This window comes from Aspergillus welwitschiae (genome assembly GCF_003344945.1).
Source record: "Aspergillus welwitschiae strain CBS 139.54b unplaced genomic scaffold BDQ94scaffold_1, whole genome shotgun sequence".
NCBI lineage: Eukaryota > Fungi > Ascomycota > Eurotiomycetes > Eurotiales > Aspergillaceae > Aspergillus > Aspergillus welwitschiae.
This window is the reverse complement of record NW_020798695.1, coordinates 65,479-87,273: the sequence shown is the minus strand read 5'-3', so window position 1 is coordinate 87,273 and position 21,795 is coordinate 65,479. Positions and strand designations below refer to the sequence as shown.

The following is a 21,795-nucleotide window of genomic DNA, read 5'->3' as shown; positions in this document are numbered from 1 at the left end:
CGCCTTTCCCTATCCGTCCCGGAATCCCTCCTCCCTCTCTCTCTTCCCTCCCTCCCTCCCAAAATTACCAACCCCTCTCCGAGCCACGTTCCCTCTAGGCTGCCTTCTCGCTGCTCTGTTACATTCACCCGTAGCTTACTGTCTAGTAGCTTTTCCGTACCCCTGCCCCGCCGATTTCGGGGCCCGCGACTGCCCCGAGACGCACCTTGCATTTCCAAGAATGCCTGTGGGTTCGACCCGGTCGAATTTCTCAAGCTCATTTCTTGAGGTCATCCAAACCCTCTTATCAGTCACCCTCTTCAAATAGCCACATTCTTACTCGACGCCCATCTATCCATCTGGCATCTAGACGTCCCATCCGTAGATCGTTTGAAACCTTCCATTGACCCAAACCTAGGACGATTTTCTGGGGAAAATCCACCCTCCCCGTGAAATGATTCCCATGTGCTTGTCCGGGACCCCGGGCAGGACTGAACGGACGGAGTAGGAGTAGGACCGTGGCCGTTGATTGGGCCCCGACCAATGAACATGCAGGAAGAACACACACCAACATCCCCGGAAATACGAGCGGTACCAAGCCGGTATGGCTCTTATTTCACTGGGTAAATTCAGGTCGGGATCTGACCATACTAACTTATCCTTTCACCAGCTATCGAACTAACCTTTCCCTATCCTTTCCCCTCCTCCTTCTTCCCCTTCGGAATAATCACGGGATGTTTTATGCTGGCTAACTCGGAACCCTGGCCCGATAAGAGCTTATTTATTCGACAAATAATAGCATGAGTATGATTATGGTAATACATAAATCAATTGATTTCCAATCTCCCACTCACTTCCACCCCCTCCCCCCGTCTGAGTTGCCTGGACGATGTTGTGTTCACCTTCTACTGGCTGACAGAACAATGGATCCCACCATGCCAGACTGGCCGCCAATTTCTGTTTCCCCTCGTCTATGGAGTAAATCCTTATTAATCGTTGTTGCTATACTTCGGGAAATTTGGAGCCAAGTAGGAGGAGTCCGTCAGTTCGCATGAGTACGAGGGGTGGCCCGATTGGGGGCCTAGGTTTACGGCTTCAGGCGTGAGCTCCCCGGGATGGACTTGCTTGGGACAAATGATTGATAGTACGGTTCCTTCCTTTCCCCTCTGAATGTTTGGAACTCTCGGCCGATCTGCGAGGGCCGAAGATATTCACCTATCCTCTCTCTGATTCAGCTTTTCCTCCAATAGCCAAGCAATAGCTCCTAATAGGCGTGTCCTGGCGCCTCGCTAATCATTGGTCCTCTTCGATTGACTTGGGAGGCACAAGAGGGATGGAATGACTCGGGGCTGTGGAATGATCGCTAATTACAAGATAGCGCCTGGTGCATTGCTGGGAAATTAATTGAGAAACGAAGGATTACGCAGCAAAGCTGCCGTGTTACCTCTAGCCCCAGAGGTGCAACTCTGCTGTTCCGATTTTCCCCCTTCGCGTATCCATCTCAAGCCTCGTTTCTGGCCAGCCTTTGGCAGTCCTGCAGATTGAAGATCCGCTTTGGAGCGACGGGCATCACATGACCGAGCGGAGATGCCAATGTTTCCGGTGTCCGTTTTCTCCCGATCCTTCCTGTTCAGGCTTGTCCGCTTTGGGCTCACCGAATGTGACCTTGACGATGGAGCGGGAGCCTGTAACCTCTCGGGACTTTTCGGGCCTGGCAAACGGAAGCGACCGAAAACCGGGCAGGAGGGTGTTTCTAGCAGCAGGTCGGTTTTCGTGATTACAGGAACAAACAACACCAGTAGCATCCGGTAAGGTACCAAATGATTTGGTTTGGTCGGTCTTCATGCAGTATCGAATAAATTACAGCGTGACTCTGATTCATCTCCGCTGCAGAGTCACCACCGACCCAGTAAATTGTCTCCATCTAACTGGTTGGCATCTGGATCTACTACTGTGTAATCTTCCGGGCTATCCTGGCTACTTCTGCCCTGCTACTGCCACAGCCTTTTTTTTTTTACTGAAGAAGACGCTGCACTCCTGCAGAGGGACATTGGCGAAGATGTCAGATCAACATCCACGGCTGTGTGAATTGGTGGAGCAGAGTAGTCCGTCCATGGCCTGATTGTCTCCACGACTGGCTGTTGCTGCTTTGCACACTTTGTACAGCTGGCTAGGCTCATGCTTCAGGTGATCTCAGTGCAGTTATACTCTGCAAGACTACGGAGAACCCCGGATGCCTTACTGTGGGCTGATGCGGGCCTTGGTGCGGAGAGAGTGTGAGAGATAGATACATGCACCCGCTGCTGTTCATGAGTCTTTGTTTCTGGCCTAATTGGTGCGACACATTGAAGCAGACAGAGTGACCGCATGAGAGTTTGGCTTGCTTACGGCGAGTCCAGAGTCAAGCCTCTGTCTACGTGCTGCAATGCAGACAGCCAGCAGCAATGTCAATATGCACGGTGCACCAATCAGCAACGGGGAATAATGGTCTTTACCCGCACGTTTGGAGGGACGGATATTTGTCCGTGGGTTTGGAGTAGATAAGTAGTAGTTTCGAGACATGAGTCACTAGTTGATAAGCAAGACTCCTAGGGTGAATACAGCGTTGTTAGACAGACAGTCTGTCTCACAACACGAGGCCGACGCTAGGATGGAACTGCAGGATAGTCTATGTTTATGAGGGTAAGGCTAATTAATAGTAGTTCACAAGAATCCTTCATCTAGTAGTACTAGACTAGTATGAAAACCCCGCTTAACACACAATACTAATACTAAAGTACCCTGCAGCCCATTTTCCTGTCGCCAAATCATGGGCAATTTAGATAGTAATACCATTACTTCGTACAGTCGGAGGTATGAAGTAGTTCACAATCGTGAATTGAGTCTCACAATATATATAATCAACTAGGCAGTATAATGCAAGTGCCATTGACTCCAGGTTAATTCCACAACCGACTCTATATATATATGTATATGTATACTGATTGTTAATGTACATAAAAGGTTACACAGATCTCAATCTTGCTGCGTGACCAGTTCGCCAGTGGAAAAGATATCAGACGCAGCATCCTGCCAGATGCGGTAAGCCAGGAGATCCCCGCGCGGGAGCTTGTCTGCTTTTGTTTTGGTTTCCCCTCTCGACCTCTCCGATTTCTCCAATTCTACTTCTTCCTCTCCAACCAGATCAAGATCACTCTGCAGCCATCTACCAAAGTTCTCTGCTACGGATCTCGCCTCACAATTAAGCTTGATCGTTTTCCGATACAATTGCCTAGCTGGTCTTGCGCATGACGACGGAACAACCCAGGCGCAGAACCACCTCACGATAAACCTACCCGACACAGATATAGAGTGCGAACCACGCGAGCTTCATTCCATCTATACCATTACATTCATACATAACGATTCAATTGATCTGGGCGACCGCTTCCCTGTCCCCTAAACATTAGCTCGCGCTAGCACCACCAACCACAATGCTCTCCCTTCCACTCATCACACCTCGCGATGTACGTGCCATCGGCTTCTGCGAATTCTCCACAATACCACCCTTGATCTCCCATTGACGTGCATCCTTGGCTAATTCACCTCTGTTATAGTCTCATGAACTCTGGTTCGGCTCCTCACAACCCTACCGAACCTCCTCCCAGCACCAGCCTTCCGCCGGAGAAACACAACCACATGCCCGCCGCAATGGCTCTACTGCGCTAGGCGGACGTGCCTCAGCCGCTGCCTCAGGAAATATGCTTTCATCCCTCCTCCTGGAAGAGCGTGCTCTACGTGCGCGCAAGAACAATATTGCCTCGTTCGGATACTCGTGGATCAGGCCGGCCGGGTGTCCCAAGACTATGCTGGGCATGAAAGAGGAGGAGGCGGAACGCGAAGAGGCGCTGGCCGCCGCAGCGGCAGAGAGAGCAGCGGCAGCGGCAGCAGCGGAGGTGGGCGTGGATGGATTAGACGAGCTCGGGAACCAGACACAGGGTACTTTTGATGGCGATGGCCAGGATGACACAGGCATGGAAAGAGATCTGGACGACGATATCCCCGACGCGGATGCAGATGGGCTGGTCGAGGAAGGCGAGGAAGGGCTGGAAGAGGAGGATGTCGTGGATGAGGGAGAATACATGGAGCGTGATCTAGACGATGACATTCCGGAGGCATTCCCGGATGATGACGAGCTCGAAGAGGAAGAAGACTTGGAGGAAGAAAATGACGACTTCGACAATCAGCCGGACCTGGATAACGATATCCCCAGCGCGGCCGAAGAAGATTATGATGACGAGGGTATGAGCGAAGGGGAGGAAGATATGGGTCGGGACCTGGATGATGACATCCCTGAGGCAGTCGAGGACCGGTCAGAGCAGGAAGAGGAATGGCAACACACCGACACCGATGTGGAATTTGACGATGAGGAGGATGTCAGCTTCTCGCAAGACCCCTTCTCGCTGAGCTTCCGCGCCAGTACAACTAGCAGTCGAGGCCTGCCACCGCCTATTCGGCGGGAGAGAGAAACCGAAGCCCAACGACGGTTCTTACAGCGGTGGAGTGGAGGTGGTGATGCCTTTGACACTAGCAGCATGCTCGTCGACGATGAGGACCTTCGCGCTTCTTTGACCAGTCAGAGCAGCCGACGGAGTTTCTTTAGTCGGTTCCCTAGACGGCGCATGGGAGGGCCCAGAGACAGTCTCGAGTGATGACAAGTTCAATTAATACATGCATTAGTGTACTATAATTCTCAGGGACAGGTTATGGAATCCTCGGTTATCGTGAAAGGGTGGGATGACTGACGGTGTTTATATAATTGCATGGAGCCGAGGACGGCGTTTTGGGCCCATACAGGATTTCAAAGACTTATGTTTTAGTTCTACTACCACGCATGATACAATAACCTTGAAAGTAGCAGTCAAGAACAAATATCTATCGTATCGCAAGCAAAAAAAATGTCCAATCAGATATATGTAGATAGGTAGGTAGGTGACATAATGGGTATGAAATTATTATACAATACATCTCATATATCATTGTACAGCATAAGAGCGGTTGCCGGCCTATGTATGGCGAACAAACCGAGCCAGCAAGCATTCATAACATAATCTCAGAGCCCCAAACTCCCAAGCATGCACCATCATCGGTAGACTACAAGAACGCAACAATCATGAATGGCTAGCCGGATAGGGCTGTTGGTCGCGGGAGGAAGAAGAAGAAAGGATATGCTCCTATAGGCCGCTTATGTGCAAAGATGCTAATTATGTCGATGTCGAAGAAACGTCCCTGCCCTCAAGTCATGGGTTCTGTGGGTAAGGGGCTGGGCGGATTAAGGGGAAGGGATTGACACAACTGTGTCCCTGTATATGGATATATAGCCCAAGGTCATGGCCCTCTGCTATACAGCCATGCCAAGAGAAAACCGTTGCACCGGGCCAAAAGAGTTCTCGAAATATCATGCTTGGCTAGATTAGCAGCAGCAACATGCCCCGTCCCTCACGTCAGCCAGACGTAGAAAAAGAGCAGGAAGACGGCGAAGAAGAAAGCGAGCCACACTTTCCAGCTAACGCCGGTGCGCTCTGCCATCCGCAACATACGGTTCATGTTTCCGCGGAGACGAACACGGGTGTTTTCGAATGTGTTGTTGAGGTCTGATATGGTGGAGGTATCCCGGATCTCGTCGCCAATAGCAACCGTGAGCTACCATTGGGGTATCAGCATGTGTACAACCAGACTTGACGAGCGGAAAAAGTAGCTCACATCTTTCAGCATCTTGACCTTGGCGCTGATTCCTTCGACCTCTGCATCATTTTGAGACTCTAGATGGGAAAGTACAGCGTCGGAGTAATGACCCCTATAAACCGGAAGTGTGAGCTACTTGCACGGGAAGATCCAAATACAGCTTCTCTCCCCATTGTTGGAAGGACATACTTGGCGTTCGGGGTCGCAGACCGAAATCCACCCCTGGTGTTGCCATTCACAGAGCTGTCCCCGGCTGGGGGCGTGTATCCTCCATACCCGTAACCACCTACGCTGCCCGGGGATTTACTGGAGGGTCGGGAACCGCCACCGTATGAATCAAAAAGGGACGAGGAGGCACGAGGATCGCGCTGGTGTAGGTTGGAACGTGGGAATCTACATGCAGGCCAGTAATTAGTATGAGCTGGGGTATCTGGGGAAGGACAGATGGATTAACGTCAACATACCGTGAAGCCATAACAGATCGTTAGATTATTATTTGTATAAGAGGGACAGGGTAAAATATAGTAGAGGAGGCGATCACAGCCAGCGGGAGCACATGTCGCAAAAAGGAGGCCCTAGGAAATCAGGGGAAAGATGGGTGAGCGAGCAGGCTCTCGAGGAGAGGAAGAAGTGAGGATAATTCGCGGCGGAGAGCTACTAGCTGGCCCCCATCCCCGGAGACCACGGGGTAGCTCACGTGACTCTCTAGGAAATACAATCTAGCAAGTGTGAACTCTACATGATGAAACAAGTGGTTGTACAATGTACATGGATTCTTTTTATTATCGGCATATTTCCATATAGATCTCCTCCACAGATCATGAATTATATTTGGCATGGAGGTGATATCTCAGTTGAACCCAATTGCGAGGCGATAGTTGCAGCCGAACCTGGCCCAAATAGAAAAAAGGTCCAGGGTGTGCTTATCGGCAAAACTTTGGTAGGGAAAAGAACGCATAGGCAACCATAATGATCCGTATCCATCCCAAGACCTGGAAAAGAAAATCATCATAATATGATTAAGAGGTGAAAGTGTAACCGGCATGAAGGAACCGAAAAAAAACCCTCAAAACAGACCCTGCGCCTATCCATCCCAATTCCCATGTGCGCTCGCCGCCCCTAAGTTGTGTGTTGGTATTGTCGTAGCTCGATCCAGAAACCTAATCCTGCATCTTGTTGTCCTCATCGTCATCACCAGCGCCGACGTAGTCGTCGTCCTCATCGTCGTCCTCGTCCATGCCATCATCCTTCAAACTCTCGGCGGCGGCTTGGAAGTCAATGGTCTTGCCGCGTGTACGGCGGCCACCAGAGATGATGTTATCAGAAGAGATGGGTTCCAGGGTGTCATTGTCTTCATCGTCATCTGGCAGTCAAGATGCGCAGTTAGTATGGGGTTCGAGCTAGGGAGGACAAGACCCGTGTCCAATTGACGGACGAAGGAAATCAGGGCATCATACCATCATCGATCTAAGGGAACAGAAAGCAGGCCAGTTAGCTTAACATGTCTCTTTTTTTATATGATGATCTAGCTAGTGGGTAGTATGAGACTCACCATTTCTTCGGCCTCGCTCTCATCACTCTCATCATCGTCCATGCGCATGTCTTGAGTGGGGTCTGTCGCCTTGCCCTTGCCCTTGTCCCAAGCAGCAGCATCGGGAGCATTGGCGGCAGGGTCAAAACCCGTGGTAGCTTGGTTGTTGTCACCCATGATGAATGAAGAAGAGTAGTACACAGAAGTGTTTCTGAAGGGGATTGGTAGGAGAGTCGGAAGTAAGTAGAAAAGAAACACCCCAAAAGAAGAGAAAAATTCGCAAGGAACAGGAAATGCGAATTCAGGGGGATAGCAGGAAGCGTGGAGTTTAAGTAGGCAGCGGTGTCAAGGGCAGCGAGGATAACTCTCTCGTTCTCTTTCTCTCTCTCTAGGCCAGATCAGTTCCTGTCGCAAGGGGAGATTCACCTCGGCGGGCATTGGAGCGATGATTGGTTGCCAGGGGTGGCGATCAGCTGCAGCTCCCGTGATGGGGCTTTGCCCTGTTGGGAGGGCTCATAACAAACAATGCAGAAGTTCTGGTCCGGAAATCAAGGGAGTTGCCATTTTGTTTCCTATGTTCAGGCATAATAACTACAAATGGATATGAGATTCGGTCTACTAGGACTGCTGCAACTTGGCAGAGTGACAAACAACAGAAGTCTTGTTTGAAATGTAGTGCAGCGGCGGTTTCTCAGACAACGGAATTTGATCGCGGGGAAGATTCAGCAGCAGGGGTAGCTGGAGTGGAAGTTCTCAAGAGATGGATACAGCTACAAATTGAGGAAATAATATTAGTTGGAATGGATTGACCTCTTCCAGAAGACATGCTTAGAGATTACTGCTGGAGTGATGTCTTCTACTGCAGAGGAGCTGGGATAAGTAATGTTGTGTCAGGTACAACCGTGAGAGGGACTCGGATCATGTGACTGTTCTGGACTGGCCAGAATCCGTAGGAAAGAAAAGAACAAGAATGGAAGAATGGAAAATCCATCGAAATTCTCCGAAGAGAACGAAAGAGGAGAAACAATACTGTCCGGCGTCATTATGACGGCCTCTATTCTGCCCAATTCCATGGGTGTCCAAAAACTTGCCCCCCAAACAAGGTCAGAATTGAGGACAGTGAGAGTAAGCTATGTTAGGGTACAGCACTTCCTACACTTCCTACTATCTACAGAACCTCAGGTTACGAATTGAAGAGGGGGGATTGGGCGACAGTCCATTGGAATTCATCCTTTGGAAAACAGTTTAGTATCGGAGATAAAACACGACTACGACTACTACTAACACAGTAAACTAAGAATAACTCAAAATAGTGAATTACACGCGAGTGAGTCATGGCTTGTGAACCAGAAAAAGTGAAATAAAATTAAAACATGTCAAAGAAAATTCGGATTCTGCCCATTACGTCATCCGGATTACCCCGCCAACCGCCCACCAAAAAAAATCCCCTCAGAAAGTCATTCTAGATCTATCTTCAAGCTGCAGAGAGTCGATCGGAGCAAGATAGAGAGAGACAGAGACAGTAACTAGTGTAGATAGTAGCTCGTAGACCACAGCTAGTTTCCCCCCAGATCATGCCAGTGCCTTCCCCTTATCCTGACCAAGTGAATTCTCGAAGGGTCGAGTGAATCCTGGGCAGGACTGGGGCGCGGATGGAAGCCAGTCGAACCCGATGGATGCCCATCGAAACGGGCAATTGCTAGAAGCTTCGCTGGAGCAGCAGCTCACCGCCCGCCACTATATCAGCTTTCGCTCTCGCACAAATTCTCGCCCTCTTGATTTCTTTTCTCCATCAATCTCTTCCTCTTTATACCCCATTCCTCCAATTCTTCTCTCTTGTGTTTTGTACACTACTCTCTTAACGAATTCCTTTCTCCTCTTCTCTCTCCCTTAACGAAACTACTCCTCTTCTTCATACACATACACACATACACACATTCATCATGGCCCCCGCTGTTGGTATCGATTTGGGAACCACCTACTCCTGTGTGGGTGTCTTCCGTGATGACCGCATTGAAATCATCGCCAACGACCAGGGTAACCGCACTACCCCCTCTTTCGTGGCTTTCACCGACACCGAGCGTCTCATCGGTGATGCCGCCAAGAACCAGGTCGCCATGAACCCTCACAACACCGTCTTCGATGCTAAGCGTCTGATCGGTCGTCGTTTTGCCGACGCTGAGGTCCAGTCTGACATGAAGCACTGGCCCTTCAAGGTTGTCGAGAAGGGTGGCAAGCCCATCGTCGAGGTTGAGTTCAAGGGCGAGACCAAGCAGTTCACCCCCGAGGAGGTCTCCTCCATGATCCTCACCAAGATGCGTGAGACCGCTGAGGCCTACCTCGGTGGCACCGTCAACAACGCTGTCATCACTGTCCCCGCCTACTTCAACGACTCTCAGCGTCAGGCCACCAAGGATGCTGGTCTCATTGCCGGCCTGAACGTTCTCCGTATCATCAACGAGCCCACCGCTGCTGCCATTGCCTACGGTCTGGACAAGAAGGCCGAGGGTGAGCGCAACGTCCTCATCTTCGATCTTGGTGGTGGTACCTTCGATGTCTCCCTCCTGACCATTGAGGAGGGTATCTTCGAGGTCAAGGCCACCGCTGGTGACACTCACTTGGGTGGTGAGGACTTCGACAACCGCCTCGTCAACCACTTCGTCAACGAGTTCAAGCGCAAGCACAAGAAGGACCTCACCTCCAACGCTCGTGCTCTCCGTCGTCTCCGCACCGCTTGCGAGCGTGCCAAGCGTACCCTCTCTTCCGCTGCCCAGACCTCCATTGAGATCGACTCTCTCTTCGAGGGTATCGACTTCTACACCTCCATCACCCGTGCTCGTTTCGAGGAGCTCTGCCAGGACCTCTTCCGTTCCACCATGGAGCCCGTCGAGCGTGTCCTCCGTGACGCCAAGATCGACAAGTCCTCCGTCCACGAGATCGTCCTGGTCGGTGGTTCCACCCGTATCCCCAAGATCCAGCGTCTCGTCAGTGACTTCTTCAACAAGGACGCCAACAAGTCCATCAACCCCGATGAGGCCGTTGCCTACGGTGCTGCCGTCCAGGCTGCTATCCTGTCTGGTGACACTTCCTCCAAGTCCACCAACGAGATCCTCCTGCTCGACGTTGCCCCTCTCTCCCTCGGTATCGAGACCGCTGGTGGTGTCATGACTGCTCTCATCAAGCGCAACACCACCATCCCCACCAAGAAGTCCGAGACCTTCTCCACCTACTCCGACAACCAGCCCGGTGTCTTGATTCAGGTCTACGAGGGTGAGCGTGCCCGTACCAAGGACAACAACCTGCTCGGCAAGTTCGAGCTCACTGGCATCCCCCCCGCCCCCCGTGGTGTTCCCCAGATTGAGGTCACCTTCGACCTTGATGCCAACGGAATCATGAACGTCTCTGCCATCGAGAAGGGTACTGGCAAGACCAACAAGATCACCATCACCAACGACAAGGGCCGTCTCTCCAAGGAGGAGATCGAGCGCATGCTTGCCGAGGCCGAGAAGTTCAAGGCTGAGGACGAGGCTGAGGCTTCCCGTATCCAGGCCAAGAACGGTCTCGAGTCCTACGCTTACTCCCTCAAGAACACCATCAACGAGGGCAAGCTCACCATCAGCGATGAGGACAAGCAGAAGGTCACCGCCAAGGTTGACGAGGTCATCAGCTGGCTCGACAGCAACCAGACCGCCGAGAAGGACGAGTACGAGGCTCAGCAGAAGGAGCTTGAGGGGTATGTTCATTCCTTTTCCCCATCTTAACCATATTGAATCATGACGCTAACTTTGACTTTTACAGTGTTGCCAACCCCATCATCTCCGCTGCCTACGGTGGTGCCGCTGGTGCCGCCCCCGGCGGTGCTGCCCCCGGTGCTACCCGCACTGCTGACGAGGTCGAGGAGCGCCCTGAGGAGCTCGACTAAATGCTTTAAAAAGCTGCGGTCTCGATTCTTTTCTTGTCTTTCTTCATTATACCTCCAGCCGTTTTGCAGATAGGCGAGCGGTTTTAATGGATTTGCTTGTTTCTTTTTCCTAGTATCATGTTAACGAATTTATGGGAATCACTTTTCTTTGTCTATGCATAGATTCGAGTTGCTAGTTGTTACTGCATGATGACTTGCTCTGCAGACTATGGGAGGGAAAAAGTTTCCTTTCGACCAATACATTACTTTAATTCAATTCGTGCAATTGTAGAATGCATCGACTGCATCGTGCTTAGGGCATGCTCACTTCAAAGTCTACTTCGAAGTTGATACTTGTAATCCGATAAGAAATATCCAATGTGGACCTTATGCGTAATTTAGCAGAACATACTTTATCACACATCCCGTGCACATATCAATCATCGCATCATATATTCAGTAGACATCGCTGATTCCCAATACAACAAACAGCATGATATAATAAACCCCTCAACGCCCTAAGCCCACCCACCCATAATATACAGTTCATCCATCCCATATGGAATATCCACATATCCAACCCATGTCTTCACAGGACCAAGACCACAAACACACTCCCACACCAGTCCTTCACGGCCCTACACACCACTATCCATATCATAAGTATCATACCCCAGCACGAACCCCCAACACAGCGATAAAAGAAGGGCTGGAGTAATACAGAGAGGGAAATCAAGATTACAATCCCTCAAAGTCCCCTGCCCACCACCTCCTCACTCTCCCCGCGCCCACCGAAACCACATGCCCAATGCCAATATCCTTAGCCTGTTCGGGGAACTTTTCGCGCTGGTCGCGTTGAATGCGCAATAACGCCGCCGAGGTGCCGATGGTGAGGGCGAAGATGGGGTCTGCGATTCTGTTTTTATCATTTCATTCATTCATTAGTAAATGGATATTTTTCTTATATGTATGATCTTGAGGATTGCTGGGTGATTGTTTGAGTGGGTGTATGTGATCGGTCAATTAAGTCAAGGAAGAGAGGCAGAGGGATTATTGCGATGCGATGTCGGATTGAAATTAGGTGGGTAGGTGGATGGGTAGAGGTGCATGCATGCATGCGGTATGAGGGATTTATAGGATATATGTGCTAGGTGACGACGTACTTGGAGATTAGGTAGACTGGCATTTTGGGCGGCTTGTCTCTGCAGGTTTTGGTTGGTGGGAAATGTGAGCGGGGATGAAGATGAGTTGTAGACTTGAGATGAGTAGTTTGAAGCTGTAGCTGGTGCAACTCCGCAGCGGATGTGAGGGGTCACGTGATAGATGGGCTGGTTGAGGTGTATCTTCGATTCAGGTTGGTGATGAATAGTGCCTGTCGAGCGGTAAATGGCAGTTTGCTATTGCTACTGATGTTGCTGCGAATCTGGTGGTTGGTCGATATGTAGCTAGCCACCCTGGACGTTTGGTCCCTACAGTGTCATTGTCTCAGATACGGCTGCAGCCAGAAGTAGAACGGCCTGTCGCATGTGCAGTACAATACTTGAGCAGATACAGAAAACTGGCATCTACTACTGGCATGATTCATAATTAAGAGGAGTTGTATTTCGTATCCAAGAGCATACCATCTTGCACCCATCATCCGGAACAGTGCCGAAGGGAAAAAGAGTCTATCATAAATACACAAAGGCTTAACAGAATGAATGCTCTATAACAGCACCAAAACAAAGCCCCGAATCGAACATAAAAAGTAATAATATCAAAATAACCCCGGATATGGGTAGAACATGAGAAAGACACTCACTTTTTGGATCAGCTAATCATCAACATCTTAAACGACCTGGCCAAAGGCGGGGATCAACGTCTGAGCCAGCCAGAAGCTGAAAACGAGCTTGGGTCCGGTCATCAGGAGCTTGGGCGTAAGACCCTTGAAGAAACTGGTGACACCCTCGTTCTTGACCATGTTGGACAGAATGCGGAAGCCGGACTCGGGGTTCTCGAAGTTGCGGTTCTGAATACGGGTCTTGATCACATCCAGAGGAGCTGACACGACCAGGGAGGCACTGGCACCGCAGATGGAGGCAACAAAGTTCTGGCTCCAGGAAGCAGTGTTGTAGTCCTTCAGGTTGTAGATGTACTCCTTGGCGAAAGCGGAACCACCGAAGAGCTATTTCCAGGCATTAGTATCGGACACCCACACATGGCAAAGAAGGCAAATATCGGAACCATGGGAACATACAGCGAAAGATCCGGGAGCGTTACGGGCGGCAGTCCAACCAGCACCACGGTAGAGACCCATACCCTCATCGGAGATGATCTTGAACAGACCACGGCCACGGAAAGCCTCGGGGTTAGTCTGACGCTTGATCTTGAGGACGTCCAGGGGCAGAAGGACGATCTCTCCGATACCGATCAAACTATTTCCATATGATTAGCCAGAGCATTACTATCAATGGCCGGAACACGAAACGAACCTTCCAGCAGTGGCGTGCATGATGGCCTTGCCGGTACCCTTGCCAAAAGCATTGTCAAAGTCGGAACCCCAGTGCTGGGCGAGGTAGTCGCGAGCGAAAGGCTGACCACCGTACTTGTAGATACGCTGGAGAACCTTGTAACCGGCGGCGTAACCCAGACCGGGGAAGAGAGAGGTGAACTTGCCGCCGAAAGAGGCGTTGGCGTATTCCTTGAAGACAACCTGGTTCAGACCAGCGGTGGAGGTGATCTAAGCCAGCGCACAATTAGTCCAATGCATTTCCATAGTCTCGTATGGATAAGGGATAGGAAGAATCGTACCCGGGTCTGGTTGCTCATCAAGCGCTTGGAGATGGTATCAACCTGGTCGATGAGTCAGTTTCACATTTCTCCCGCCGAGAGAGCGCAAGCGGTGCGCAAATATTCGAGAGGGTAGGATGTAATCGTACAGGGTGGAAGACCATCAGCTCCGCAATTCCGGCGGTTCCTGAGAACGAAAGTTAGATATTGAGTGCAACCCAGGACCTGGACACAAAACGGGTGTGACACATACCGGAACCCAGAAGACGAGCAGTCGCGGATTCTCTCTTAACATCCTTAGCGGCAGAGCCGGCACCGGCTTGGACCATAGCGGGAGACATCTTGATTATGGGAATTGGGCTGAGTTGGGCGTAGTCGGGGCAGGAATTGGCGAGTATAAAATTTTCCGGGCCTGAGGCTTCTTTTCCGTCGGGGAGATGAAAAGGCGATTCAGAAGGAAAGAGGAAGGACGGGAAGATTTATATATAAGCCAGAAATGCCAACAAAGACAGGACAAGAGACCACAGCCGGGGCCAGGCAATGCAGCACAGAAAAGGATGATAGGGAAGGCGGATGCAGGAAGAGGGAGGGGGGAAAGGAAAAGAGCAAGAGGAAGAGGAAGAGACCGAGAAGATGGACTGAGTGACTGTTTCTGCGCCGACTCGGAACCGCTCCAAGCGTCGCGGCCGGTGCATTCAACGCCACTAGCCCCCTTTGGGTCTGGCACCACCGGCCCTGGATCGGAGCGGCCCTGATTATCTCAGCAGCCGGTGATAAACTAACTGGTTTGAGATAATTAGTTAGTTATCTAAACTACTAATTCGTTCGATTATAACTAGTTATTCCATGGTCCAAGGAAGTATGTAGTAGCTTGTGCACTCCTGGCACATCTTATCCATCTAAATCTACGAGCACAAGACAGGCTTCCAGCAAATGCCAACGATTGTTTCTCATTTAAACTATCATCTGAAGAATACTCATTTCGCCAAGAGAGTTCACACGAAGATTAATGAAGAGCCCCCAAGATAACGCCCGCGGGTACAGCACAGCATAGAAACATCACAGCGTGGTCGAGCTCGCCATCTATCCAGGTCCTACAGCAACCAACACCCACATCTAGGAAGTTCATCTGCAACTTCCCCAAATTAAGGAAAGGGCAACTGAAGGAAGTGACTTGAAACGATGACGGCAGCGAATTCACTTCAAGAAGCAGGGGAAAAGAAAGAGTGAAACGAGGAGATCGACCAGCGCCTAGCAGTCACCAAACGTATTCTCGCCGGAGTACCTGATAAAGAGAAGATCCGAGTTAGCACTATGCACACAGAACAGTGGTAGTAGGAAATCAGAGGGATCGGCATACGTGATATACAAGAAGCCATCTTCATCCTTGTGCTCTTCGTAGATACTGCTCATGAGAGCGGCCGTAGGCGGCAAAACCTCGTCGACAAAGATAAAGATCGCCTTCTCGGGGGACAGCTTAATCCGCTTACGGATCACGTAGACGAACTGCCCAACGGTAAGGTCGGCAGGGACAAGATACTTCTTCTTGTCGATGGTAGCGATGTCCGATTTCTCGACCTTTTCGCAGATTACCTGTAGGATAGGAGCCGGGTTAGCGACTCGAACAAGCGGTGAGCTAGAGACCCGTTTCTTCCCCCAAAAGACCGTGAAATCAAGATCACAGTAGAAAATAAAACAAAGGATAGACGTACTGGAATGCGATCGGCATATTTCTGACGGATACGCTCGGCCTCTGCCTTGCGCTTCTCAAAGGGGTGCTCGTCCTTAAACTTGGAACGCATATTGATAAGTAGATGAGGGCGGCTAGTAGGTCTGGTCCGACGGGTCCCTTAAGGGGGGAGATAAGTGACGAAATAGACGAAGAGGAGTAAAAAGGGTGACACAGACTAGATGGAAGCTAAGAGATAACAGACAAAAGGTTGAGATGGACGATGGATGGAGGATGGATGGATGGAGAGATAGAGAGATAGATGGATGATGACAAAAAGGTGAGCAGGATGGCAGTTGTAGAGAGAGTTGAAGGCGACAGCCCCGCGTCATTTGGTGAGGGAACGGCTTCCACGGCTGATAAGGCCGCCAGGCAAGCGTGGATCACGGGGTGGAGGCGGTGAGCGGCCCCACACGTGAGTCAGGCCGGGTCATGTGCTGGCTCGATTCGAAGCACATTCGATCATCTTCCGGATATCGAAAGCCAGTCCGTCAGGGCAGTTCCTGTCGTCATTCTGGCACGTGGATGTCGTGCACTCATCCAAATGACCAATGCGGATGATACCGTCTGGTTGTCATCGAGCTGGGCCGCCTTCGATATACTGCATCGGTAGTGAAGTGGTAGCTCGGCGGGCGTTGCCTCCAGCCTCCACTTAGGATCAGCGCCTAGATTATGGGGTTTTCCATGCTAGAATGATCACTGTCTACCGCTCGGTGCAGCACCCACGCCTTCTACACTCTACCAATCTAGTAACTGGTCTTGAGTGACTCAGATCGTTCAATATCTGCCAAGTAACGTAGTTGAATCTACTCTGCTAGTAACTGACACATTTCTTCACTCCTGGAGCAACCCCGCTTGATGTTGTGCTGCTGCCTGGGGATGTTCGGACCGAGGGTGGTAGCCCAGCAAACCATGCAAAGTGCTTATCTCAGCCGGGCCGGGTCCCAAACCCAGACAAACTCAACAACCATAGCAAACCGTGCAAACAAGTTCATATCCTCACGACATTCCGGAATATTGAGGCCGCAGGTGGTCCCATACTGTGCCTCGGAGCCGATGATCTGAACAATTCCTCCATTACCAAATCCCTATCCACTACTGGCTCCAGACCATAGGTGGAGCTCGGAGGGAACAAGGACCGGTTGATTCTCGACAGGCGCAATACCTGGCACCACCTGATCTTTGGCAGATCAGCCAATTCAATTTACTCTCTAACAATGGCTGTTCCCCGGCCATATATGCCTCTTCGGAGGTCGCTCTGCCAATTCTCATCTCGATCCTGTCGCACACCTCGCAACCTCTCAGCGCCCTTTCGCAGATACTCCTCGGAACAGAAGCCTCCTTCCGAACCCAAACCATTCACTGTCTGGAGACCATACCTACGGCTGGCCATTGGTGTGCCCTTTATCGGTGCTTTGGTGTATTCCATGGTAGACCTCACCCACCATATAACTTGCGCGAATGCCTCAACCTGACCATTTCCAATATAGATGACGGAAGAAGTGACCGAACTCGACTCTCCATCCCTCGTGGAGCTCGATGAAACGCTTAAGAAGCAAGCCACAATCAGCGAACAATCTCCCATGCGCCTGCGCATGGAGAAGCTGATCAAAGATCACCAGCAGAAAATCATTGAAGAGCTAAGCCGGATAGATGGAAAGCAATTCAAGACTGATACCTGGACGCGCCCCAACGGCGGAGGTGGAATATCCTGTGTCCTCCAAGACGGAAACGTCTTCGAGAAAGCCGGAGTCAATGTGTCCATCGTCTACGGCGAACTTCCCCGGCCAGCCATTGAGAAGATGCGCGCGGACCACAAGTCCTTCGTCGGCGCCGATGTGGACTCCTTGAGCTTCTTCGCCGCCGGCCTGTCCCTCGTTCTCCACCCCCACAACCCCATGGCCCCAACCGTCCACCTGAACTACCGGTACTTCGAGACATCCGATCCTAAAGACCCCCTCAACGGCGACAAGAACTGGTGGTTCGGTGGCGGCACAGATCTGACCCCAACTTACCTATTCCCCGAAGACGCCAGACATTTCCACCAGACCATCAAAGATGCTTGTGATCGTCACGACGCCACATACTACCCGAAGTTCAAAGCCTGGTGCGATAAGTACTTCTATATCCCCCACCGCCGCGAATGCCGCGGTGTAGGAGGTATCTTCTTCGATGACCTGGACGCCAGCTTCCTCCAGTCCTCGTCGACCTCATCCCAAAATCCCCAAGAGACTCTCTTCTCCTTCGTCTCAGACGGTCTCGCTTCTTTCCTCCCCTCTTATGTCCCCATTATCGAACGCCGGAAGGACATGCCCTTCACGCCTGAGCAAAAGGAATGGCAACAGCTCCGACGCGGTCGCTACGTCGAGTTCAACCTCGTCTATGACCGCGGTACTAGCTTCGGTCTCCGCACTCCTAATGCCCGCATCGAGAGTATTCTGATGAGTTTGCCCCGCACGGCAAGCTGGGCTTACATGGACCCCGTATCGGGAACCCGGACGGAGGATTCCGTAGATGGTGATGAGGCGCTTCTGGGCGAGGGCAAGGAGCGCGAGAAGGAGATCATGGATGTTTTGAAACATCCCAGACAATGGGTGTAATTGCTGCTGAATTAGAGAGATCATCAGCAAGGATTATGGTTTCCTTTCCTTTGAAAAATATGTATTATCTGCATGTATATTACTTTATGAGCTGCATCTATGGGCTACGTCACGTCAAAAGCAGAACTGCCTCTAGAAATCAGGAAGAGAAAAACTTTCAAGATATACACATGTCTAATCCATGCAACAATGCCATAATGGTGCATATGATATGTTTATAATGCCGATCAAGCTCCAACGGAAACCAGGGGGGTAGTAGTAGTCGTAGTAGTTGAGCCGCAACAAGCTGGTATAGCGCGGCGAGCAACGAAAACATATGTATGTAGAAAGAAAAAGGTATAACAACAACAATAACAACAGTCTTGATAACAATGGAAAATGCACATGGCGGGAAAAAAAAAAGGGAAAGAAATAAAAGGGGAGAATTAGAAAGACATGTACGAAGAAGAGATAGGACGTAAACCATATCGCCAACATACAAACCGGAGCTTTATCGACCAGCGACCACGCTTCTTTGCCTGGCTAGCCAGCCCTTCTGAGCATCGGCTAGGGATCCATTCCGGTACCGGGCCAGGCCGATATTGTTGTTTTGTAATCGGTTCTGGAGTTCGTACCAGGAGGAGCTCATCAAAGTCAGCTCCCGCGCTTGAGCATCGATTATCTTCTGGAGTTCGAGCTGTTTGGAGGATTTGAATATTAGTGACTTGATGTAGTCAGTCAGTCTCAAGTGACAACTTACCTCGCGCTCTTTGCTAATTCCATCATCCGTATCCTCTTCGAGTTGCTTTATCCGCTCTTGGAGGAACTTGATGTGTTCGTTCTGTTGGTGAATATACTGCAAGATGATTCGTGTTAGTCTTTTGTAGACCGTAGAATGCGAACGGGATAGGATGTAACAATGGGTCAAGGTGGCAGCTGGGCCTCAACGCCTGAACCTTCTGGCGATTAATCGACCCAGTCGCGATAGACCGGGTGCCTTCGCAGCTAATATCTGGGTCGAATCGCCAAATGGCCGATCTGCAAGAAGATCGAGACGTTTCCTGTCGCCACTGAGGCTACCAAGACGAATAGGCCTTGCCTGGCTCGGAATAACACAAGTTGAGAGTCGATAGGGTTTCTTATAACTGACCTCTGCGCGCTTCGCCAGCCTTTCCAGATTCTTCTCAATCTGTGCGGCGACCTGTCTAATGAGCTCTACAGCCGACTTCTGAGCAGCTTCCTGATCATCGCCATTTTCCTGTGCAGTGAGTTCGGCCAGCAGCTTCTTCATTTCCTCTGCGGCTTCGTGATCTTCCGCACGGAACTCGGCTTGCTTCTTCTCGAGCAAGTTTCGCAGATCGTCACGTTCGGCACATGTGACTTGGACTAAAGCCTGGGTTGAATCAAGCTCGGCCTGCAGATTGTACAGTCTGCGCATAGCATCATCTTCTCCTTCGCGAGCCTTGGTCAAATCTGCTGCGCTGCTCGCTTTGATCTCAGCGATGAGATCCAAGTTCTCTTTATTGGACAATTCGACTGTATTCATGTGAGCACATTTCATAAGCAAGGTTTTCGCCAAACAGTAGCTACTCACTTTCTGCCAGCGCATCGTTCAGCGATCTCTTGGATACGTCGAGAGCTTCTTGGGCTTCGGCCAATCTCTTGAGGGCAGAGGTATACTGGTCGTACAACTTCCAATAATCATCACTGGTGCACCATTAGCGTTTATACTAGCTACGCTGCTTCTAGTAGGAAGTACCTCTGCGAAGAGTTTGCGCGAGCTTGTTGCAGTGTTTCATTGAAAGCCTCGGAAAAGTCCAATCCCACCTGTGGTACATTGTTAGCGGCCTGAGATAAGGTGATAGTAGTCGTAATACGTAAACATACTGATGGCCCTTTGAGGGATTCCACTTCCTTTTTCAGCTCTTCATTCTCAGATTTCCTGTAGCGAGTTAGCCTAGATCTCCGTTGCTGCAGCACAAGGTCTCCTAACAGCTGTGATTCCTTCACACCGATCGCCTCAAAGTCTTTCTGTAGAGTTCCCTCGAGCTTGGGAGTCTCGGTACCCGGCGTCAGGGATGGGCTTCCAGGAGAACCTTCCAATTCACGGATTCGCTCACGGAGCTCACTTATCAAAGCATCATCACGTTCGCGCTGCTCATCGGCGTTACTAAGACGCTCTGTGAGGGCATGATTGTTAAATTCGAGTTGCTTCTTCAGGTTCTGGATTTCACTGCACTCCTGCTCAATGCGAGGCAAAACTCTGCGGTATTCTTCCAGCTCCACCTCACGCTCGGAGTTCCATTTCTGCTGCGAATCCGCCTCCTTGAGCTGTTGCTGGAAGTCTTTAATCTGGTTCTTGAGTGACTGGTTCTCTTTCTCGAAGTCCTGGCTAGCCTGCAGCTTCTGGCGGTACTTTTCGGCTGCGTTCGCCTTGCGAGCAAGTTGATCTCGCTCAGTCTTCAGCTCGTCATAGTCATCCTGGAGCTTCTGGAATCGTTGGTTCTTGACGCGTAATGACTCCACCGTCATGCGTAGACTGTCGATCTCATCCTGCGCTGTAGCCAGCCTTGCTTCCTGGGTTGCGATGATGTCTTCCTGTTGACGGGATTTGGACTCAAGAGCCTTTGCACTGAGTCCAAGATCACCCTTCCCAGACCTCAAGTTGACTAGTCGATCCTCGGTCGATGCAAGCCGGCTTTGTAAGGTGTCATTGTTCTCCTGGAGGCGCGCCAGGCGATCGTGCATGTCATCGATCTGCTTCTGCATGTCCTTCTTCTCACGCGCCATCCGGTTATTCTCCGCCAACACCTTTCCTACCCGCTCTTCAAACTGCAGCTCGGGGTCGACGGGCAGATCCCGCTCCTCCTTGACATCGTCCTCACCATCAATAGCCTCATGCTGACCATTCTGAGCTTCCTCGAAGATGTTTTTCAGGGTTTCTTGCGTCGGGGTACTTAGGCTCTGAAGGGTTTCGACGTAGGTCTGCGCGTTGGGAGAGCGGATGGCGGCGATCAGAAGGAGCTTCAGGAGTTTGTTGGCCTCCTTGACGGAGTTCTTCTCGGCGACCAATTCGAGGTTGGGGTTGGGGTCGAGACCTGTGGGCATGCCATCGGGCTGTTGGCGGATGTAGTTGACGAGCAACTTGTGGATATGTTTCAGGTTCTGCCATTTGGATAGCCAGTGGTCGGACGGGGCGCGCTGGGGGATCTCATCGAGGAAATACTGCGGATCGATATCCTGCAGGATTTCCCAGATGATGGTGCCATCCGACAACTCCTCGGTCGTCCGGATAGTCTTGCCCAAGGCGAAACTGTTAACCCATTCCAGCAGGGCCTGGGTGACGGTATGCTCCGCAGCCATGGTCGGCGATGTTGGCTGCAATCGGGGGCAATCAACTGGGCGGGGAACACGGCGGTTGTTGCAAATTCCAGTAACGGCTGGGTGGAATTGCCGGCAATTGTATTCGGGTCGGGGCCAGGAGGGGCTAATTGCGACCCCTCAGCACGGTTAAATTTGAACCTGGACGGTGGAGGATGAGGACTGTGCCTCGATGAGATCCTTTTTTGAGCGCCTCCGGGGC

General features: G+C 51.0%; 13 protein-coding genes across 13 annotated transcripts; 4 read left to right on the top strand and 9 right to left on the bottom strand.

Moving 5' to 3' along the window:
- Positions 1–72: 72 nt before the first annotated feature.
- BDQ94DRAFT_132141 (uncharacterized protein) lies at positions 73–711 on the bottom strand. Its single transcript, XM_026764000.1, has one exon. The coding sequence runs from the start codon at positions 551–553 to the stop codon at positions 287–289; it is 267 nt and encodes an 88-aa protein (XP_026632010.1). The 5' UTR covers positions 554–711; the 3' UTR covers positions 73–286.
- A 2,455-nt stretch (positions 712–3,166) lies between these two features.
- Positions 3,167–4,879, top strand: BDQ94DRAFT_132137 (uncharacterized protein). The gene is made up of 2 exons (XM_026763999.1): positions 3,167–3,485; positions 3,576–4,879. Exons 1-2 carry the CDS (start codon positions 3,453–3,455, stop codon positions 4,668–4,670), a joined length of 1,128 nt encoding a protein of 375 aa, XP_026632009.1. The 5' UTR covers positions 3,167–3,452; the 3' UTR covers positions 4,671–4,879.
- Positions 4,880–4,918: 39 nt separating this feature from the next.
- On the bottom strand, positions 4,919–5,485 carry BDQ94DRAFT_132136 (uncharacterized protein). Its single transcript, XM_026763998.1, has one exon. The coding sequence runs from the start codon at positions 5,418–5,420 to the stop codon at positions 5,259–5,261; it is 162 nt and encodes a 53-aa protein (XP_026632008.1). The 5' UTR covers positions 5,421–5,485; the 3' UTR covers positions 4,919–5,258.
- BDQ94DRAFT_579 (SNARE domain- containing protein) lies at positions 5,258–6,381 on the bottom strand. The gene is made up of 4 exons (XM_026776095.1): positions 6,168–6,381; positions 5,893–6,096; positions 5,722–5,815; positions 5,258–5,661 (listed from the first exon to the last, which is right to left on the bottom strand). Exons 1-4 carry the CDS (start codon positions 6,176–6,178, stop codon positions 5,458–5,460), a joined length of 513 nt encoding a protein of 170 aa, XP_026632007.1. The 5' UTR covers positions 6,179–6,381; the 3' UTR covers positions 5,258–5,457.
- Positions 6,382–6,455: 74 nt separating this feature from the next.
- BDQ94DRAFT_132131 (histone H2A.Z-specific chaperone CHZ1) lies at positions 6,456–7,625 on the bottom strand. The gene is made up of 3 exons (XM_026763997.1): positions 7,256–7,625; positions 7,161–7,170; positions 6,456–7,066 (listed from the first exon to the last, which is right to left on the bottom strand). Exons 1-3 carry the CDS (start codon positions 7,409–7,411, stop codon positions 6,864–6,866), a joined length of 369 nt encoding a protein of 122 aa, XP_026632006.1. The 5' UTR covers positions 7,412–7,625; the 3' UTR covers positions 6,456–6,863.
- A 6-nt stretch (positions 7,626–7,631) lies between these two features.
- BDQ94DRAFT_132130 (uncharacterized protein) lies at positions 7,632–8,955 on the top strand. The gene has a single exon (XM_026763996.1). The coding sequence runs from the start codon at positions 8,213–8,215 to the stop codon at positions 8,426–8,428; it is 216 nt and encodes a 71-aa protein (XP_026632005.1). The 5' UTR covers positions 7,632–8,212; the 3' UTR covers positions 8,429–8,955.
- A 67-nt stretch (positions 8,956–9,022) lies between these two features.
- On the top strand, positions 9,023–11,412 carry hsp70 (molecular chaperone Hsp70). Its single transcript, XM_026763995.1, has 2 exons — positions 9,023–10,967; positions 11,033–11,412. Exons 1-2 carry the CDS (start codon positions 9,178–9,180, stop codon positions 11,154–11,156), a joined length of 1,914 nt encoding a protein of 637 aa, XP_026632004.1. The 5' UTR covers positions 9,023–9,177; the 3' UTR covers positions 11,157–11,412.
- A 461-nt stretch (positions 11,413–11,873) lies between these two features.
- On the bottom strand, positions 11,874–12,321 carry BDQ94DRAFT_164777 (uncharacterized protein; the record flags this gene model as incomplete). The annotated part of the gene is made up of 2 exons (XM_026770119.1): positions 11,874–12,051; positions 12,299–12,321. 2 exons carry the CDS (start codon positions 12,319–12,321, stop codon positions 11,874–11,876), a joined length of 201 nt encoding a protein of 66 aa, XP_026632003.1.
- Positions 12,322–12,715: 394 nt separating this feature from the next.
- On the bottom strand, positions 12,716–14,509 carry BDQ94DRAFT_132125 (putative mitochondrial GTP/GDP transporter Ggc1). The gene is made up of 6 exons (XM_026763994.1): positions 14,158–14,509; positions 14,054–14,091; positions 13,926–13,967; positions 13,607–13,854; positions 13,372–13,549; positions 12,716–13,299 (listed from the first exon to the last, which is right to left on the bottom strand). The coding sequence occupies exons 1-6, from the start codon at positions 14,243–14,245 to the stop codon at positions 12,964–12,966; spliced, it is 930 nt and encodes a 309-aa protein (XP_026632002.1). The 5' UTR covers positions 14,246–14,509; the 3' UTR covers positions 12,716–12,963.
- Positions 14,510–14,831: 322 nt separating this feature from the next.
- Positions 14,832–15,952, bottom strand: BDQ94DRAFT_132123 (autophagy-related protein 8). Its single transcript, XM_026763993.1, has 3 exons — positions 15,617–15,952; positions 15,265–15,497; positions 14,832–15,189 (listed from the first exon to the last, which is right to left on the bottom strand). Exons 1-3 carry the CDS (start codon positions 15,704–15,706, stop codon positions 15,156–15,158), a joined length of 357 nt encoding a protein of 118 aa, XP_026632001.1. The 5' UTR covers positions 15,707–15,952; the 3' UTR covers positions 14,832–15,155.
- A 550-nt stretch (positions 15,953–16,502) lies between these two features.
- On the top strand, positions 16,503–18,419 carry hem13 (coproporphyrinogen oxidase). Its single transcript, XM_026763992.1, has 2 exons — positions 16,503–17,063; positions 17,124–18,419. The coding sequence occupies exons 1-2, from the start codon at positions 16,851–16,853 to the stop codon at positions 18,231–18,233; spliced, it is 1,323 nt and encodes a 440-aa protein (XP_026632000.1). The 5' UTR covers positions 16,503–16,850; the 3' UTR covers positions 18,234–18,419.
- BDQ94DRAFT_469 (uncharacterized protein) lies at positions 18,313–18,911 on the bottom strand. The gene has a single exon (XM_026775853.1). It carries the CDS (start codon positions 18,697–18,699, stop codon positions 18,391–18,393), a length of 309 nt encoding a protein of 102 aa, XP_026631999.1. The 5' UTR covers positions 18,700–18,911; the 3' UTR covers positions 18,313–18,390.
- Positions 18,420–21,788, bottom strand: BDQ94DRAFT_132119 (putative microtubule binding protein HOOK3). Its single transcript, XM_026763991.1, has 7 exons — positions 20,206–21,788; positions 20,100–20,154; positions 19,972–20,039; positions 19,807–19,919; positions 19,363–19,748; positions 18,973–19,068; positions 18,420–18,909 (listed from the first exon to the last, which is right to left on the bottom strand). The coding sequence occupies exons 1-7, from the start codon at positions 21,573–21,575 to the stop codon at positions 18,724–18,726; spliced, it is 2,274 nt and encodes a 757-aa protein (XP_026631998.1). The 5' UTR covers positions 21,576–21,788; the 3' UTR covers positions 18,420–18,723.
- Between the last annotated feature and the right edge of the window lie 7 nt (positions 21,789–21,795).